Source organism: Necator americanus, chromosome I (genome assembly GCF_031761385.1).
Source record: "Necator americanus strain Aroian chromosome I, whole genome shotgun sequence".
NCBI lineage: Eukaryota > Metazoa > Nematoda > Chromadorea > Rhabditida > Ancylostomatidae > Necator > Necator americanus.
The window spans coordinates 705,069-723,250 of record NC_087371.1 but is presented as its reverse complement, the minus strand read 5'-3'; the positions used below and the strand labels follow the sequence as shown (position 1 = coordinate 723,250).

General features: G+C 40.3%; 1 protein-coding gene across 2 annotated transcripts; it reads left to right on the top strand.

Moving 5' to 3' along the window:
* Positions 1 to 64: 64 nt before the first annotated feature.
* On the top strand, positions 65 to 17,857 carry RB195_004078 (uncharacterized protein; the record flags this gene model as incomplete). Of its 2 annotated transcripts, XM_064178645.1 has the most annotated exons (61): positions 65 to 176; positions 232 to 322; positions 383 to 471; positions 1,180 to 1,401; positions 1,482 to 1,597; positions 1,658 to 1,816; positions 1,878 to 2,061; positions 3,578 to 3,769; positions 3,835 to 4,029; positions 4,089 to 4,250; positions 4,690 to 4,851; positions 4,915 to 4,987; positions 5,046 to 5,155; positions 5,414 to 5,584; positions 5,853 to 6,005; positions 6,140 to 6,232; positions 6,613 to 6,659; positions 6,747 to 6,799; positions 6,864 to 6,952; positions 7,015 to 7,202; positions 7,264 to 7,426; positions 7,497 to 7,601; positions 7,822 to 7,941; positions 8,022 to 8,147; positions 8,241 to 8,264; positions 8,332 to 8,434; positions 9,594 to 9,705; positions 9,759 to 9,858; positions 9,910 to 10,029; positions 10,086 to 10,193; positions 10,588 to 10,736; positions 10,848 to 10,961; positions 11,020 to 11,127; positions 11,335 to 11,448; positions 11,511 to 11,624; positions 11,691 to 11,816; positions 11,872 to 11,980; positions 12,039 to 12,126; positions 12,541 to 12,639; positions 12,693 to 12,783; positions 12,933 to 13,115; positions 13,170 to 13,377; positions 13,510 to 13,669; positions 13,727 to 13,841; positions 13,901 to 14,023; positions 14,538 to 14,663; positions 14,790 to 14,858; positions 14,976 to 15,073; positions 15,145 to 15,287; positions 15,345 to 15,506; positions 15,633 to 15,766; positions 15,820 to 15,918; positions 15,971 to 16,050; positions 16,102 to 16,222; positions 16,280 to 16,432; positions 16,809 to 16,918; positions 16,975 to 17,119; positions 17,171 to 17,250; positions 17,333 to 17,432; positions 17,529 to 17,768; positions 17,840 to 17,857. In XM_064178645.1, the coding sequence occupies 61 exons, from the start codon at positions 65 to 67 to the stop codon at positions 17,855 to 17,857; spliced, it is 7,521 nt and encodes a 2,506-aa protein (XP_064033054.1). The 2 variants fall into 2 exon arrangements, with proteins under 2 accessions (XP_064033054.1, XP_064033053.1); XM_064178644.1 differs by lacking the exons at positions 5,414 to 5,584; positions 6,613 to 6,659; positions 6,747 to 6,799; positions 6,864 to 6,952 and having other exon boundaries at positions 1,878 to 1,969; positions 3,842 to 4,029; positions 8,022 to 8,264.
* Between the last annotated feature and the right edge of the window lie 325 nt (positions 17,858 to 18,182).

Sequence of the window (18,182 nt, the reverse complement as noted above, 5' to 3'; positions counted from 1 at the left end):
ATTGTATAATTTTTTTAAATCAATGGTTCAAGCTATTTTCAGAAAATATTCGCAAATTTGCTGAATGCGTGTGACCTTAGTGGTCCTAACATACATATTACAAGCATTATCCGATCCTTATCCATATTCGTGGAATATTGGTGATGTCAATCTCACATGTGAATTAGGATATCCTGGTTAGCTATGGCCGTATCAGAAATTGTCCTTAAAAGTCGATCCATTACTGTTTAGGGTGGAAACAAGCTGGAACATCGTGTTTCTTTCCATTTCTTAATAAAAATCAAACATGGTATGATGGGAATCAAATGTGCAGAAACTATGTGTGAGTGAATTAAACATATTTTCATTGATAGATGATTCGTAACAACGTCAACAGTTGCAGATTCAGCTACAGTTACGGTACAAAACTTCAAAACTGGTTAATCGCCCGATCACTCTTGAATTCTATACCGCGTAATGTTTATTGGACAGGTAATTATTATTATTTATTGAATTTTAAGTGATATACAGTACTTAGTAGAACAACAATGCGATTGAACAAGAAACGCAACTCATCACAATGACCTTGTTCTTTCTTCGCTGAAACCACCACTTTAACCGTTTATGGTGCCGGGGATGGGCACTCACTTAGCATGGTGCATAGCGACGAGGTGGTTCCACCTCCAGAGATGTTGGGGAGAATCCGTTGTGAAGAATAGTTGCTTCTCGAAAACGAGTAATTCTTCAAATTTCACGTCAAACTGGATACAAAGGCTTAAAGACATCACCCCACGAATCTGGGGTGGTGCCGGTTTCAGGTGGGTTATGCCTATGCGAGGTCGTAGATTATGAGTAGGCTGATTCCGTCCATTTCTTCCTAATTGCCGTAAAAAACCGCCCGGAAAATGCGGCGCGTGCACAAGGCTGGCGCGCTCCAATCGAACTCGTTGTAGAAAATAGCGCCCCGGAACGCTCGAAGCCGCATCTTTCGGCCTTTTTCGAAGAAGGGAAAAAAAAAAAAAAACCCCCCCCCCCCCAAAACACACCCCCCATAAAAAAAAAAAACCCAAAATGCCTTTAAATCCTGCTATCCTCCAACGCGCTCTTGATCATATTCTGTGTCCCCTAGAGGATTGCCTAGAGCGCTATTTTATTTTATCCACCCTAAAGGCATGATTTCTTCCGATACCGTCTTTTTAGGCCTACGAGGTTCAGAAAACCCCAATGAGCTTCAAATAAGTTGGGAGTTTGTGGAAACGAGCATCTACAATCCTATATGGGCCTTCGATCAACCTCAACACGGGGAATCCGGAGAAAAATGCGTGGCTTTGGACCTGTTGTCGGAGCGAAGCGTCGGCTGGCGGATGTTCAACTGCAGCGAGCTGTTGCCCGTGTTATGCGAAACATTCGCATGCCTAGAAAGTGAGCTGACGCACATCATCTGTTATGTTGTTGTACGCTGAACTTCTAGAAATTACCACTGGACTATTATCCATGTCCAGGTGAATTTCGCTGTAACGACAACTCTCGTTGTGTTCCAAAGAGCGCTGTTATGGACGGTGTCATCGATTGTGGCGACGGATCAGATGAAAAGAATAAGACGGCAATAGCTATGCGGGTAAATTATGTGCAAAGATTAATCCAAGGATCTGTATACTAATTGTCAAGTCATATTCAGAGTAGCAATCTCATCATGTCAAATTATGGTTGTCGTGATATTACTATGACGTCACCAAAAGGACGGATCGTCTCACCGAATTATCCGCAAAACTATGACGAAAGAACATTTTGCAAATGGGAAATTATTGCTCCACATGGTCAAGTGGTAACTCTTAATGTAAGTAAATTCCAATTAATCGCCAAAACTAGTAAGAAATATCAGATTTTTTCCCAACCAGGTGGAGGAAGTCCAGTTGACAGCCGATGACATCCTTATTGTTGAAGAAACTGATGGGAAACTGTCGGTCGTGAATATCAGCACTCCATTCTCGTATGTCTCCAGGTCAAATTCACTAAAAGTACAGTTTTCTAGTGGAGTGCACGGGACCGCAAAGGGATTCTCCATGTATTATTACATGAAAGGTGAGGTTTATTCATGGATATTGGCATATATACGATCGGGATATCTTACTTGTTCTTATGTATCGTTCTGATAAACCAGTTACACTAAAATTGAAATTAATTGGCAAATGAAACCAAAAGTGTGATATCGAGGTAGTTACGTGAAATTGCAAACATTGTGTTCACCGCGACCATCTCCTACCCTTCACGTCAATACAGTTTCCAAAAAAAAATCCCTTTTGGGAAAGATTTCGTAGTTCAGTTTAGAAAATATAAGTAAAGGCAACAGAGGATTTAGATGTTGTTGAGGAATCCTGGGGGGATTCGGAAGATACGATGACATGTTGCTCGAGCTCTCTTTCAGTTTGCTAGCTCTTTCAGTGATACAAGTCTAACTCGAGATATGTTGAGATAATTCTAGTGGGGAAACTTCTGCATATAGTTAGGAAATGTTATGATGTGAAGGCTTACGTCATCAGCATCTCATCAAATAGAGATTTTTTAGGAAGTTTGCATGTATGCCAATATATTGTTCCATCATCAAATTATTTTTAATATTATCTAAGTTTTTGTTTTGATTTGATGCTTACCAATACAAGGCACGAGTATCAATTGGAGTTTGCTTGGATCAAACTGACGTCGTAGTGGTCGCAGGCAATATTCATTTCTATTCTCTATTTTACCCATTCCACTCCAGTGATAATTCAGCCTGACACAATTCTATGTCCTGCCCGCAGGAATCAACTTCCTTTTCGCTGAGAACTAGGTTTTTTTTTTTTTTTTTGAAATCTTGCTCTCCACACATGTTATTCCTCTGCTACTCTTCAGCCCCTTCATCGACATAGAATTGTGTCAGGGAATGAGCAGATCTCTGTTTTTGATTAAAGCTGATCCAACTGATTAAAGTTCGGGAACTTTTAGTGGATGAGGATACTCGTATGATGGTTTGTGTAACCCAAGAGAACCTTTAATAGGAAGTGGTTTAACTCATTTTTTTTGTCAGAGATTTCTCGACGGTAGGAGCTCTTCTATTTGTATTCACTCGTGCCGTACACAAGCCTGACATTTGGAATCTAGCCCATTTCTCCACGATCTCGCCCTTCCTCAGTTCATTTCCTTTGAAATGTTTGTTTTACCTCCTTCGTGATTACCAGATCTTCGTTTTCAACCTATTTTCTTAGAAGATAGTGACGATTCTAAGAAATAGCTTAGAAGAAAACAAAAACTGCGAAAAAGAAAAAAGCATCTGCCTTCGAATAAAACGTGACGTTCGAAGTGGGGTCGTAGTATTGGTGTCCTCGAAAAAGAACTATTTTCTTTTGAAAAAGCTGTGTTTTGCTGTGGTAGATTAAAACTTCCGAATATTTTGAGAAGGAGGGCAAATAAACCTAAAAGACTATTTGAAATGATAACTGTAGGAATTTGAAGAAATTGGAGGGTTAAAGTGAGTTTAATGTAAACTTCTAGTAAGTTTGAACATACGCCTGTATCACTTTTACTGATTTGTGGTATACTCAGCCCACCCACTTCTTTTCAGAAAATTCACGGACTTTCTGTCCTCTTCCGGTGATCCAGAATGGCTTCGTTACTTCAGTGGTGCCCCTTTTTTCGAATTCATCGTACAACATTGGTACGGAATTGTTCTACGGATGCAATTTTGGCTTTGTAAGAACTGCCTCCGTAGCGATTTGCGAAAATGGCGAGTGGACACCACCGCCCCTCTGCACAAGTGAGAAAATTGTCCACTTATTGATCCGTAACTTTTTTCCTTGCCGTAGCTGCTCTCTTCTTTAGTTGGCAGGTGTGCTGATCCAGATCCTTACTATCGCGGTGTTCAACTTCGTAATTTAACTGGAAACGAGACTTGGACTGCTTTGACGTCCGCGTTTTACATCCCTCCACCACTGCCAGGGCCAATAAATCCTTTCCGTATTTGTTATTCGACATCTGATTCTTACGTGTGGAATGACTTTAATTTTAATTTCGACAGTGAGCCACTTAATTTTGTTGGGGGATTTATTTACCGGAGCTAGTTTTTTCCTTTACAGAGCCAGTCTGTCCTGCTTATCTTGTGAATAATGGATTTTTCAACAAACAGTATTACAACGATGGTGAATACGGTTCTATAGTTTGTTCGAAAGGTTACGAAATTATGTCGCAACCGGTGTGCAGAGGAAAGGATTGGACATTTTATAATGCTACATGTACTGGTGAGCTCCGGGGTGAAGACTGCCTCCTTTTTCGACAATATATCCATCTCTCTCTATTATCTTGCCGCATTTGCAAACTTATTCCATGAGTTTCAGTAGTCGTTCATATTTCATTTTTCAATTGTAACTTGATAAAGGATGACAATTCTTGCTTCTTTCATTTCATCTCTTTCATCACAAAAAAAAACAGCGGCGATAGTGAGTGCCGACGGCATTGCAACTCAAATGAAATCCTTGATTCCTTCCTTATCAACAAATTTGATGCCTCATTTTGAATTAGAGGACATTCTTAAACTGAGATGTCAAATTTTTTGATGTTTATAAGGATGCAGTCAAGAGTTTGATTTGAATTTTAATGTGTATCGCATTCTGTTTCGTTCATATTTGCTTCTAAGGTGAAAGAGATGAGAGTTAAGAATGAGCAAAATGGTTCTTTCAGATATCAACGAGTGTAATGGTCGTAATCACATGTGCGACCCGGATGCTGTATGTAAAAACCTCCCTGGCGGATACACTTGCGTGTGCCCTCCGGGGAAAATCCTCTACACCAATCAAACTAATGTAGACAGGCGCTACTTAATTAGCGGAGTATCTTGCATCTGTAAGTGTAAAAATGAGTTACCGTTTGCAATGTAACGATAGTGCAAGATGTGGGAATTTCCAGGGAGTATGTGTGCGTATAGAGATTTGATTCAGGGCGAAGGATGGGTTACTGTTGATCAGAAAGACTACTACAGGTATGTGTTCTAATTGCACACGAGCAGCCGGTATCACCACTATTTTCCCAGTTTTAAGGCATACCGAGTCAGCGACATTTTTATGCAACGTGTCCGATCATCTTTTTGTGGAGTTCAGAGCACGTTGCTCGTATGGTGTTTGGAGAGTTCCCAAGAACCCTTGCCTGGGTATAGTTTTCAAGTGTTAGCATTTTCATGCAGCTATCTTGAGATAGTTTATCTATCTTGGTTTCTGTACAAGATGAAATATTCTATTTTCTATCTATACATCGATTTTCGTGGACCTTTATAGTTCCTTGTAATTTGTCTAATCCTTTGTTCATTCGTTATTTTGTACATCGTTAACAAGTTGTCCTTCCTAATCGAACAACAAATACGTTAGTTTTTTCTTTGTATCTCCACACCACCTCATTATTTGCCTTTTAGAGACATGTGCGAAAGTTTTTGGAAGTGAAGATTTGATTTCCGAGACGGGTCAGGCCGCCATTTTCGACCGTGCTCACGTCCTGTGTAGGAACTCCAGCCAGATTATGATTGGTTCAGGAGAAATTATTTGCGGTCGCCATGGTCGTTGGCTATCCAAGCCGATATGTAGAGGCAGGCTTTTCTTTAATACAGTAATTTTTATAGGTTGTAAGGCAAAGCAGAAAACTCGAAAACATCGTTTATCGTTGTTTCCCTATTTAGAATATCATTTAATTCTTCACAGTCACCTACTCTTGCAAAATTTTTACAAAGCTATTTAAAAAAAAAGAACGCGATGTGATGTTGTTATCATGCTCACTCATTTATGGAATTTACGCTTTATGATGCTACTATTCCGTTTATTTTTGAATATGTCTAATTAATTAGTGCGATTTTTTAGCTCTCCATTGTCCTGTTCTCAACGAAGTTATTGATGAGTCACTACAGATTTATGCCAGCGACAACATAGATAGGAACCTGGTTGGAAACACGCTTCATTTCAAATGCATTAGAGGTCGTTTGGAGGGTCCCAGTAGTATCACCTGTAACAGAGGTTTGAACTAGTTGTCAAAAATTGTTCCCTTGTTCTTGGTTTCTTTCCTTGTGTTAAAAAAAGAATCGTGCTGTTTGAGAAACTAACTACAAAATAAAATCCTGAACGTTCGTGAAGTTAGTAGATTATTGCAGAAGGTATGTTTGGTGCAGTCTGGTCCGCCCCACCACCAATTTGCAACACATCTTTCTCTGCAAATTTCCCCAGTTCCGGCGTCACTTATGAAGGTACGCGTTTAAATTTAGCCGCAGAGCTTTGATTTTACAGTGGGTGTTGCCAAAAATGGTTTTTGTTTACTATAAATCTTCTTGTAAACTTTTTCTTCCCCCTAAATCAGCGAGAAAATCATTTCTCTCCTACTTCTGTGTAGCTCTGGCTTTTTGCAATCATGGCATCTGTGATTGCTATTGAATTGCCACACCGATGAGTGCAATCCTCACTCTTCTCCGGCAGTCCTGTTTTTCGGTTCTTAGTTTCTATTTCCAAAGATTTCTTAAACCTATTTGTGCTGATCTGATAGCAGGCTCTTTTTGATATTCATCAATGACACATTTCATCTAAATTCATCTAGCTGATTACTAAACCGCTTTCATTTTATTCATTTTAGAATGGACAGTATCAGGACCACCAAACATTTGGTTTCACTCCTCCGATGTGAGCATTCATGGTATTTTTGTATTTTAAAAATGTTCCCACTTGAGAACAATGTTTTCGTGCGTGTAAAGGAGTTTTCTTTTGCAGTGGAGTCGATTCAATTCATCATGGGTAGGATTTTCTTCACTTCTACCTGAATCGTGGGTCTAAATTCTTTTTATTCCTAGTTTTTGGCGAAGTGTCTCACTATTATTGTAACTTGAGGTTTCTCATCTCTCCTGTTATCGTTCCAAAAAGTGACTCGTTGAAGATCATCGTACACATACAGCGACTCGTTGGAACAGTTTTAATTGGTTTAGTTCGACGTTATCAGCAATAGAAATAATCTCAGGATATCATGAATATTTTGTTCCAGGCACATATTCGAGCTCTTCATTACACACTCCTCGTCCTAAAGATTTCAATGTTGTGGCGACAGCCACGAAACCTGGGTTTATTGAGGTGTCCCTCGAGAGCTTTGGGAAATTCTTGCGAATTTGTATTCAAAAAACTGGAACATCAACGATATCGTCCGTAAAACTGCTCTACATGCAATGTCTTGCGGTAGGATGCTACACCGTCATTCGACTCCGTAATTTTAACCCCGCTTACAACAGTTTTTTAGACTTCTGTAGGTGGTCTGTCATTGAACAAGTCGTATACATTCTCGAAACCTCGTCAAATTCCGGTGAAATGTGGTTTTGGTTCCAACCAAGCTATCGTGACAGCTGTCTGTAAGCCGCTTACGGGATGGTGGATACAAGAACCAAATCCGTGCTGTCCACAATGTGTTCTTTTTTTTATTTCTTTGATTTATAGTGCGTTACACATACGTTGCCTATACCTTTGCAATTGCAGGTTCATTGGTTCAAGAGGACCATCCTGTTGCTTGCACACATAACGATTGCGCTAATGGGAGATGTTTCATCGAGAATGGTGTGAAAAAGTGTGACTGCTTCACAGGTGCATTATGTTACGTTGCCTCTACTGGAGTCTAAAAGTCTATCATTCTGATTTTCGTTCCACTACAGCTTCCAGCGTTGCCCTCTACTTTTGTTTGATTTGGTACGCAATTTACCCAGACCAGGTGTTTATAGGACTCATGTAGCACATCTTGAGTAATTCATAAATGAACTCATGTACTTGAGTTTGTATTAGATTTTTTTTCCTTTCAAACTTTAAGGTTTCCATTTTTCAAACGGAACTTGCGAGCCGTCATCATGTGAACACTTTTTCTGTGCTTCAACAGGGAGAGGAAAATGCATCGAACGAAATGGTTCCGGACAGTGTCGTTGTGGAAATGGTAAAGTTCAAACGTATCAGCGATGCTGCTCTAGTCATACATGTAGCGAATTAGTTACACTCGCAAATGTTTTTATTCAGGATTTAATGGTAGCCTCTTTTGTGAGCGAGAGTCTGAGGAATGTTCGGGTTGTGAGGCACCATATCTCTGCCTACCCATACTATCCGAAGAAGACGATGCTGTACGGCATCAGTGTGTCTGTATAGGTGGACAAAATGCAAAATGTTTACCAGATGCATGCAAGAACAATACTTGTAGTCTGCACAGTGAATGTATCCCAAATAAAGACTCAGATTTAGGGTATTCTTGTGAATGTGAAGAAGGTTTGTTGTCCGGATCATCTTAGCAACAGCTTCCGATAAAAGTGATATTGGTGAGATCAATTTATAGGCTGGGTAGGACAAGATTGTAGTTCTCAAGGAACAAAAAGTGGGAATAATCAGGATAACATTGTTAAAAGAAACTACATCTCTAGGTGTGGTTCCCCGATATGGTGAGTCCTGCTGTTGCACACTTTTTGTTGCTCGCGGAATACACTTACTGGGCTGATCTCGCTCTGCTTTGTTCATTTTTCGTGTATAAGTTCGTAATGCTCTCGTAATGAATAGACTCGGCTGTGCACACATGTCCTCACCTCAGTGTTTTCGATCCTCATGTCATCTACAGTCGCATTTTTGTTGACCACGTGTACGTCTTCTACGTGAAAGTGCAGTCTTCTTGAAACGTGTTTTACCGAGGTGACGCATGTCGTTCTCGGTGAATGACCTCTTCTTACTCCTCGTCGTTTTCACTCATTTTCTCGTAAAATAATCCACGAACAGGATCAGTAGTAGTCTAAGCAAAATACTTTTCCACTAGTTTTATCGTTTGTTTTGCTGTTAAGATCTAAGATGTTTGCTTCTAGAAGTCGAATTTCTCTTTTATTTTTTTCGTGTAGCTGTGGTTAGCTATTTTTGTGATCGCAGATAGTGAAATTCTAAAATCCATCCTAGAAGAAAGTCAACAATATGCAATTATACGAAAGAGGAGCAATAACCTAACTCCCACAGAATGAAATCTTTGAGGAGATGCCCTCCCATTAAAAAGCTATTAAATAGGAGGAGAAAAGGTTCTCTTAGAGCTAAGACTCTGAAAGATGCTATCCGTGAACAAATAGCCAAAAAAAAAATGGAACAGAATACCAATGCCTAAAACATTAGGAGTTCTAACAGCAAACAAAACAGTGAAACTAGTTGAGAACAACTTTTCTACAGCTACTCAGTCCTATTGCTGCACCGTTATAAGAAAAAAAATTAGAGAAAAAAGCCATGGAAAAAGAAAGGAGTTCCGAGTAGTCTACCGCTCTATGGGGAGGGGCAGTGCATACCTTCACCGAGTGCGCAGTGGGTGACACCGACAGAAACGGTATCGCTGTGGTACCAGCTACATTCAATATCAATCCATACTACTGCTTAATCTGCATTAATCCTCTGTCACTCATTTCAACACATCCTCGTTCTCTCTTCTCATTCGATCTTCTAATTTTTTTTTCTCTCAAGCAATTTCCTTTAAATTTGTTCCAAATAATCCTTTCATGTAGTTGTCATAGATTAGGTTCATCCTCTTTCCGAAATCTCTTTTTTCTAATCTATATAAAGCTTCGTTGTTTGCAGTGAACCCGTTGACCATTGTGCTAATCTGACTTGCGTTCACGGAGTTTGTGAGCCATCGGAAGGTGGCTATTCTTGTCGCTGCTCCCCAGGGTACGAAGGGGAGCACTGTCAGGTGGGTGGAATTGGTCTATACACGTGCTCAATGTGCTAGGTGTTTCTCTGCAGAAGAAAGTAGACAAATGTTCGGTTTGGGATCCATGTCAACAGGGAACTTGTGTAGACGTCAGCGGTGGATTTTGGTGCGATTGTTCCAGGGGATGGCTAGGTGACTAAGTTTTCGTACCAAATCATAGCATATTTATTTTAGTCCGTTCAGGCACATATTGTGAAATACAAATAGATCTCTGTAATACTTGTAACCCTTGTCTGAATGGTGGACGATGTCGAGGTGAATTTCCAGGCATAAGGTTGTGTGAATGCAAGGATGGATATAGAGGTACTAGGTCTACTTCTATGTTTAAAGGATTACCATCCATTCATTTCTTTATGTAGGTGAATCGTGTGGAGGAGAGATACAGTACTGCGTCCATAGTCCATGTTTAAACAACGGATCTTGCATTGAGCTGTACAGCGAAGGCTACAAATGTAGCTGTCAAGAAGGTATTTGTATATTTAATGGGGTTTTTGTGTTGTTCGTATTCGCCCAGGCTGAGGTAATAAATTATCCATGCATCTGTAATTCGACTTCTGTATGCAGTCAACTTTCTAGATATTATTTCTGAATACTTTTAAAACATTTCAATGAATTGTGTCGTGCATAAATGCTGCTGCAAATCTCACAAATTTGCTGCTCACTTGACCTTGTGATTAGTCTTGTGTTGTATCCACATTTTATCCTTAGTGTTTCATATGTTCCTCCCTTTCGCGCTCGATTACGGCCGGTCCTCTATAGTTCTTCCACTTTTCCTTTGGCATTTTGATAATCATATCATTTTCTTTCGCGTTTGTTACTGTTCACTAGTCATTGAAGGGATACACTGTCGTAACATTCCAGGTTTTACCGGAACGAACTGTGAAACGATCAACAATCTTTGCGATAACTGGCGCTGTGAGAATGATGGGACATGTGTGTTAAAAGATCATCAGCCATTGTGTTACTGCCCTGTTGAATATACTGGAGAACACTGCGAAGTTCATGTGTCGGTGAGTTTATCACGTAGCGTGACCTATTGACAGCTTCTGTGCGATCTATCGATGTCTATCGATATCGATACTGCCGCTTTTCTTCGTCCAATCAACGACTTATTCCACAAGGATCCATGTGAGGAATACTTCTGCGAAAATGGCGGGACTTGCATTGCAGTTGACGGTAGAGCAAGTTGCTTGTGTCCCACTAACAGTACTGGTGAACATTGTGAGAATGTACTGGTAAGCGCTAACTTGTTGATTTTTGCTAACAATGTGCATGAACTACTGTGGATTGCAGTGTACTGAGAACTACTGTTTGAATGATGGCATATGTTCAGTGATCAATAACACTCTATATTGCAAATGTAAGCCATATTTCACTGGGTCCCGCTGCGAGACGAAATTGGTGAGATTAAATTGTTGGTCATTTTGACAAATCGATTGCTGCGTGTGGAAATATTGAGACATGTATTGTCGTACAAATAATGCGTCGAGGGTATTCGTCGGAATTTTATGCGACACCATTAAATTTTCCCGCGACAGTTTCTTTGAGAGCTATATTATCACCACCTTCCGGATACTTTACGATGATTCTCCTCAAATTTGCCTTCAGAGCTTTTGTGCGAATGTGACATGCCAGCATGGTGGCACTTGTCATGAGCGAGATGGTGAAGCGGTTTGTGAATGTGAACCGAACTACTCGGGAAAATGGTGTGAAACGCATGTGGTAAAGTGGCTCAATGACAAAACATTGACCCGCAGAGAATGCTAACCCTCTCTTTTGTCAAGGATCTCTGTGAGGGTTTCGAGTGCAAAAACAATGGTACCTGTGCGGAGGATGATAACAGAGCTGTATGTATATGTCCATCGGGATACGGTGGTTCTCATTGCGAAGAAGAATGGGTACTGAACTGTTTGTCGAGATGTGACGCCACTAACTTCATGCATATTGGAGAATCGTATGTTCAGATAAAGTGTGATGAGTTTCCTAATCCATTGCAATGTTTTAATGGTGGAACGTGCGTGGTAACTAATCATGAACAGCGTTGTGAATGCAGTGTTGATTTTTTTGGAACTAACTGTGAAATTTTTGGGGTGAGAGTTACTTTCTTCTGTTTTAAAATTTCTTTAATCCTGTTGCGAGGTTTAGCGATCATGCGCCTTTATCACGTGCAATTCTGGAACTTGTTTCAACGACACAGATTTTCAAGGACATTGTATTTGTCCACCCGAGTATACTGGAGAGTTTTGTGAAACAAGTAAATGCTAATTTTTCGTACGTTTCTGCTCTACTACAAGTAACTTCCAAGTTCTCAGAGAAAACTTCATCTTACAATCTCTTCTTCAATGGCTTTCCATCGACTCAGAAAGTCGTGTCACGAGATTTCCAATCCACGTTTTTGAGGTGAGATAATCATTTCAATACGGAATACGTACGTTTAATGGTCTGGTCATTGAGCGCTGTAAGCATAAATTAAACAAGAGAAGATATCAGATTTTGAACAACTGTTGCTCTTTAGTACTTAGAGAATCTAGAACCGTCGCGACAAATTGTTTCTTGATTTCTTCTTTTTTTCTTACAGAGAACAAGTTGCATTTTTTTTCTTGTTGAACGAGTTGCATTGTTCTCATTATTTTGCTGCAGTTAAAAGTAACGTCTACATAATCACTTTTCTTTCGCAAGCATTTTGTGCTCCTCAAAAGCGAAAGACAGTAGACATAACTTTTCTACAGCCCCTCTCTCATCCTTCGTTGTTGTGAGCGCAGTTTCAAGCGGATTTCTTGGAATGATGTAAGTACTGTAAGGACTTGCTTCTAGAGAATTTACACTTTGTGGATGGGTTTTCTACGCACCTCAGTCGCAAGTTGCTGGAAATGTCCAACTGTCACCTTATTTGCAGTTGAATACCACCGCTGGGTAGGTTTTTTTCTCGGATTTATTTTATTTAGTTGAAAATATGTTTATTTAAGTGCTCCGATTTTATCACTTGACAACACTGGCGTAACGATCAATAACAACTTTCATATTTCTGTCCCAATATCTGTGATGGCATGGCATCATGTTAGTTTTCATATTCTCCTTTTCTAATCTATTTTTGTAGATGTTGTAGTTGGTCCATCTAGATCCTCGTGTTGCTGTTTGTCGGTGAGAAATGACCGTGCGAGCATACACTTTTCTGGTTTTATTGACGCACGTTTTATACTTTTCAGATTTGTGTCCGAAGCCCAAACTATCCGTACAACGAACGTCCCACATGGACCACATTTCTAGATGGAGTTTTCGCGGCTAACGCTAGTTATGAGGAAATTAGTGTGAGCGCAGACATTCGATGTCAGTTATACCTTAGCCCACTTGAAACAAACCGTTTCAGAGGAGAAATCAGTCTAGTTCAGGTAGCCGGCTAAGTTTTATCTAATCAGCCGAACGTGCACAGTATCTAATTCCAGCTCTACACTTCATATCTCGGCGATGTGGAGGTGGCGAAAATGGCGTTTCAGTGTCGCGACTGGATGGCTTTACAGCATCCAGATTTACAGTTGAGATGGTCAGATTTCACCACCATTCAAAGAAATAACCCTGGAGTTATGGCGCTTTATCCTGGGCTATGCGATGTATCTGACTGTTTGCCAGGAAGACCCAATTGTAATACAAAAGGTTGAGACATTTCGTTTCATTTCTATTGATTTTATGTATTACATAGGCTTAATATATTATTATTATATGCCATATATGGATGCATGCATATATGTTATATTTATACACATCATTAGGAAAATGAAAATTTAGACAAAATCCCTCCATTAGTGCGATCGTGTCCCCGTGACATACGTAGCGTATCCTCCAGTCGACTTGTCAAGGTTGAATGGGACACAAAGAATATGTTCGTGGATAACGTTGGAGTTGTTTCGATCAAGAGTAACTATCGCAGTGGACAAACTTTTACATGGTAAGCCCTATTCTGATGTTTATGCTAGAACCCACCGATCAGTTGTCGACTGTTCAGGGGCTACTATCGTGTTGTTTATGTTGCAAGCGATGCAGCTGGGAACTTGGCCTTCTGTTCATTCTCAGTAGTTGTTTCTCCAGTGGAATGTGAAATACCTAAGGCAGATATCCAAGTAGGACCGTAGTGCTACTACACTGCTACTGCACTGAACAATTAAAAGTGTGTATTTAGTTACAAGGCAATGCCACATTCGAAAACGTGAATAGCACGGATGCAATTATGAAAGCACAAGTAGACTGCATAGATAAGTACTATCCAAGAGCTGATCCGGAGTTCTACGTTTGTGATATAATGGTAAGTAATGTTGATTTGCTGGAAATTTTTAGTGTGACTTTTTTATTTTCACCTAATTGTTCCTGATAGACAATCTCCTTGATAGATAGGTGCAGCCTGCTGGATTGAGATGTGTGGAGTCTGCCATCTCTGTTGGTAAAGTACGGAAAAAGTAATTGATCCCATAACACCATTAGCTCTACGTCTGTTTATCAAGACTGTTGGGTAAATAAATGATACGATCCATCATTTCACCTAAGCAGAACACTGCGTCATCGAGCTTGCATCGCGGCATCCTAGTGTAAAAGTACGATACGAGAAAGACACGGGCAAAAGTACGAGTTAGTGTTGAAATAGAAGAATTTATAGGTGGTTTCGTGTTTCTGAGTCGGGCTTTTAAAAAGAAGAACTGTTATTGCTCGGCTCCGCAGTCTATTAAAACGTTCCAGAAATCGGAAAGAGGGACAAATTGTATAATCAACGAAAATTCCCATGTGCTAGTCGATTTCTTTATTAAAATCGTACTGTTCCTCAGGGCCAATGGGACCGATCGAATTTTTGGCCAACAAATCGTACCTATTCCTTTCCTTCTTGTGGTATGACTACCTATCCAACGCAGAACATAAATGGGACGCTTGAAGACTACGGGAATTGTACAATGGTTAGAGACTCATTATTTCTTTTATTTCAGTTCTCAATCAATATCGAGTTAAGTCAACAAATCTTTGTAAATTTACAAGATTCATCTACTTTTTTTGAAATTGATCTAATTGTTTGGTTTTTGTAGATTCGACAACGTCTTTTGGATTCTCTACTGAACGACTTGGAACCGTATTGTGGGAACTGCACAGGGCAAGTAAGTTAACAGTTTCACCTTTGTTTCTGTGTTTTTGTGTGCTTTTGATGCATATCGACTGCTTCTCGGTCTCTTCCGTTTGTAGAGTCAATAGGGCGTATTTTTTCTATTTCATAGATATTCGTCAATCCCAACTGTCATGTTCAAAGTCCACAGAGGAAATCCAGGAGTATCCGTGATCAACTATTTAATTTTAATTTTTACGTCAATATTAAGTGAGCATTCATCTTTGATTTTCTCTCGAGTATTTTACGATCTAGTTCTTAGCAGGTTATTTACTCTTTAGTAGCACAAGGGATCTTCTCAAGAACACAATCAGTAACTCCCTAGAAAAGGAATTCCCCAACTCAACTTTGTCAATCAATGAAGATATAAGTTGTGATGCGAAATATCCACATTTCAGCCGAAATGAAGAGATAGGAAGTTGTGGTGCGTTTTGTTGTCGTACAATTCTTGAAAACATAAGTTGCAAATTCACGTTTTTAGCGGACTGCTCTGCTGGTCACTACTGGGACGAGGATCACTGTGTGGAGTGTCCCGTAGACACGTATAGAGGAAGAAGTGATCCCTTAGAGAAATGTAACAAATGTCCTGAAAACACTACTACGTCAGGGTTAATAGGTCAAAAGAATGAAGATGCTTGTCATGGTGGGTTCGGCTCAGAGTATACAGTTGTCCTTGGCGCTTTTTTTCCTGAGTTCTATCAGGGCTTTAGTTTTTATTTCATTACCATTTCATTCTTTCTGTTTTTTTTATTATCATTCATTTATACAGAAATCTGTGATACTGGTGAATACTACGATGAGTGGTTGAGGAAATGTCTTCCTTGTCCGTTGGGAACTTACCAGGAGAAACGAGGAAGTGTCTCTTGTCTACCATGCGCCGCAGACACCACTACTGGTTTCATTGTAAGACGCTACGGAAATTTGCGACGAATTCCACAAGTGCGTGACTGATTCAGGGAGCAAAGAATGCTACCGATTGCTCGTTTAAATGTGGAGCCGGCCAAGAACTTGATGCCGAAGGTCGTTGTGTTCCTTGCGCTAGAGGGACATACTGGGTATGTTTTCCCCACACTTTGTGGTTAGTTGCGGATTATAAGTGAATTCAAGGTGAGCACAAACCAATTCGCCGGATGTGTTGAATGCCCGCTGGGTTTGACCACGGTATCAACAGCATCGAAAGACATAGGGTGATTTTATCGTTATCGTCTCCCCTTCGTCCATTCATGGATTTGATACAGAGGTTGTGAAGTGGTCAATTGTCCTGTCGGTACCCATGTGAATACAAATCGGCCGACACCAGTCGCGCCTAGTACTCCTTTTTCTTCGTTGTGTGTCACTTGTGAAATAGGCACTTATCAAGTTCGTTTTCTTTTCCTTCACCTGCGTATGCCTACTTGATTTGACCGTTCCATTCAGGACCAGAGTAACCAAACGAAATGCAAGCCGTGCACATCGCAGAGCAACTGTGACCTGGTTAACGGGTGTTCTCCGCTCCTAGCGGATTCCTGTCCTACGGGCGAGACATGTGAGAAAACGAATGCAGGGGTATACTCATGTTCGAGTGTTACTGTCAGTTTTACCTTTCTATACTTATTCTAACCTTTTTTCTTACTTATAAACTGCATGCCTTCTAATTTGTGGAATGATAGTCGCTGCTCAGCAGCCAAGACAGTTCTTTTAAATGCGGAAGAATTGAAATTCAAAACCAGCCTAATACATATGTAGGTTGCATGAAGTTTACCCGCTCGCAAAAGAGCTGCTAGTTCCGCCTATATGCCCTATCCATTCCACACATATGCATGTTTCCTACAGAAAACTACAGAAATTTATATCCTTGTCGGTGATGACTTACTCTAAGTACCAACTTTCTGGTTCAAGATCGTAAGGAATAAAATTTCAGTAGTATTACAAATGATACGAGCTGCGTAACATCACTCACCTTCAGATCCAACCGGCTTCTACTGGGAATGAATGGATTCTTTGGATTATTATTCCTATAGTGGCTTTAGTGATTTTATTAGCCGTAGGACTAGTGCTGTGGTTCCATAGACACGCGTGAGTTCATTTTTGGTTGATGGATTTATTTTGTAATGATTTTGTTGCTTCTCTAGGTTATATACTATGATGTGTTGCACGAAATTAAGCCTTAAAAGTATGGAGTCGACGAACTACTACCGCAATTCAGCTGTTCCTGTACTTCCTCAGCGGCGTGATCACGAAAATAACGAATATAGGAGTTATCCACCTCGAAATCAGGCATGCATCATCGTCAGTTCCGCGCACCTCATTTTCGAAATCACCATTTAGACAGCCCAACTGACACCAGTGCAACCTGCACAACCCACCACAACCATACAGAGGCATTCATCGTTTAGAGAGTCCATGAGGTAGGCCGAAAGAAATTAAGACTGGTTCGTTAGAATCGTGCCCTATGACCTCATAACTGGCTTAGACGCACGGGTTTTCCAGGGCACGCCTCCGCGAACATCATCTACCTCCGCCAATTATCACCTCAAGAGTGGAGTTGGACCTGTTGGAGCAGCAAGCTAGGAGACAGAGCATAATCATGGTTTGAGAATATTTCTAAACCAAAAGTCTAAAATCAGATCTAAAGACAATTGGAAAACACTGTTCCTAGAACCCTAAGACAATTACTGCTGTTCAGGGAGTGATTCCTACACCGAGTAGGAATCTAGGAAGTCAGATAGCTGTAGGATATTCCCCAGAATCGCCAGGACCGTCCATATCGGCTCAAATAACAGCGTCAAAGTTTACAACTCAGGACGAAGTTGACCAACACCCTCCTCTATACGAGTTACCGGAAAATGCTTCAAACAGTTACTCACTTCACAGAGCGGAATCGTCGCCGTATGATGAATCAAATGCATTTGAAGAAGATGATGATGTGAGTGTTCTGCGTTCCGAAATCCTGGTAGTAGCTAGTTACTGATGTTAAATAGCTTTTTTTATTTTTAGGAGGACTATTTTGGCTGAAAAGAACGAGGCGGCGTTGGCTTCCCGATAGCGGATTGCTGTTGGTGTAAAATACGTGTATACTTTGTGTTCCCCAAGTCAGTCTGGTCGATTCGTTTCGAATTTGTTCTCCAATGTTTATATGATATGTGATATTTGTATGTCTGTGATATGCACTTTTGGGTTTTTTCCTTGGTTTTTATAAGTTCTTTCACAGCATCGTCTGTTTTCCTAATAGAAACGAAGTATTCTTTCTGCCTGTACTGCAATTGATGGTTGATTTAATTTATTGGTCGTGAATCTTCATTATTTATACAAATAATCAATAATAAAGCAATATTTCTAG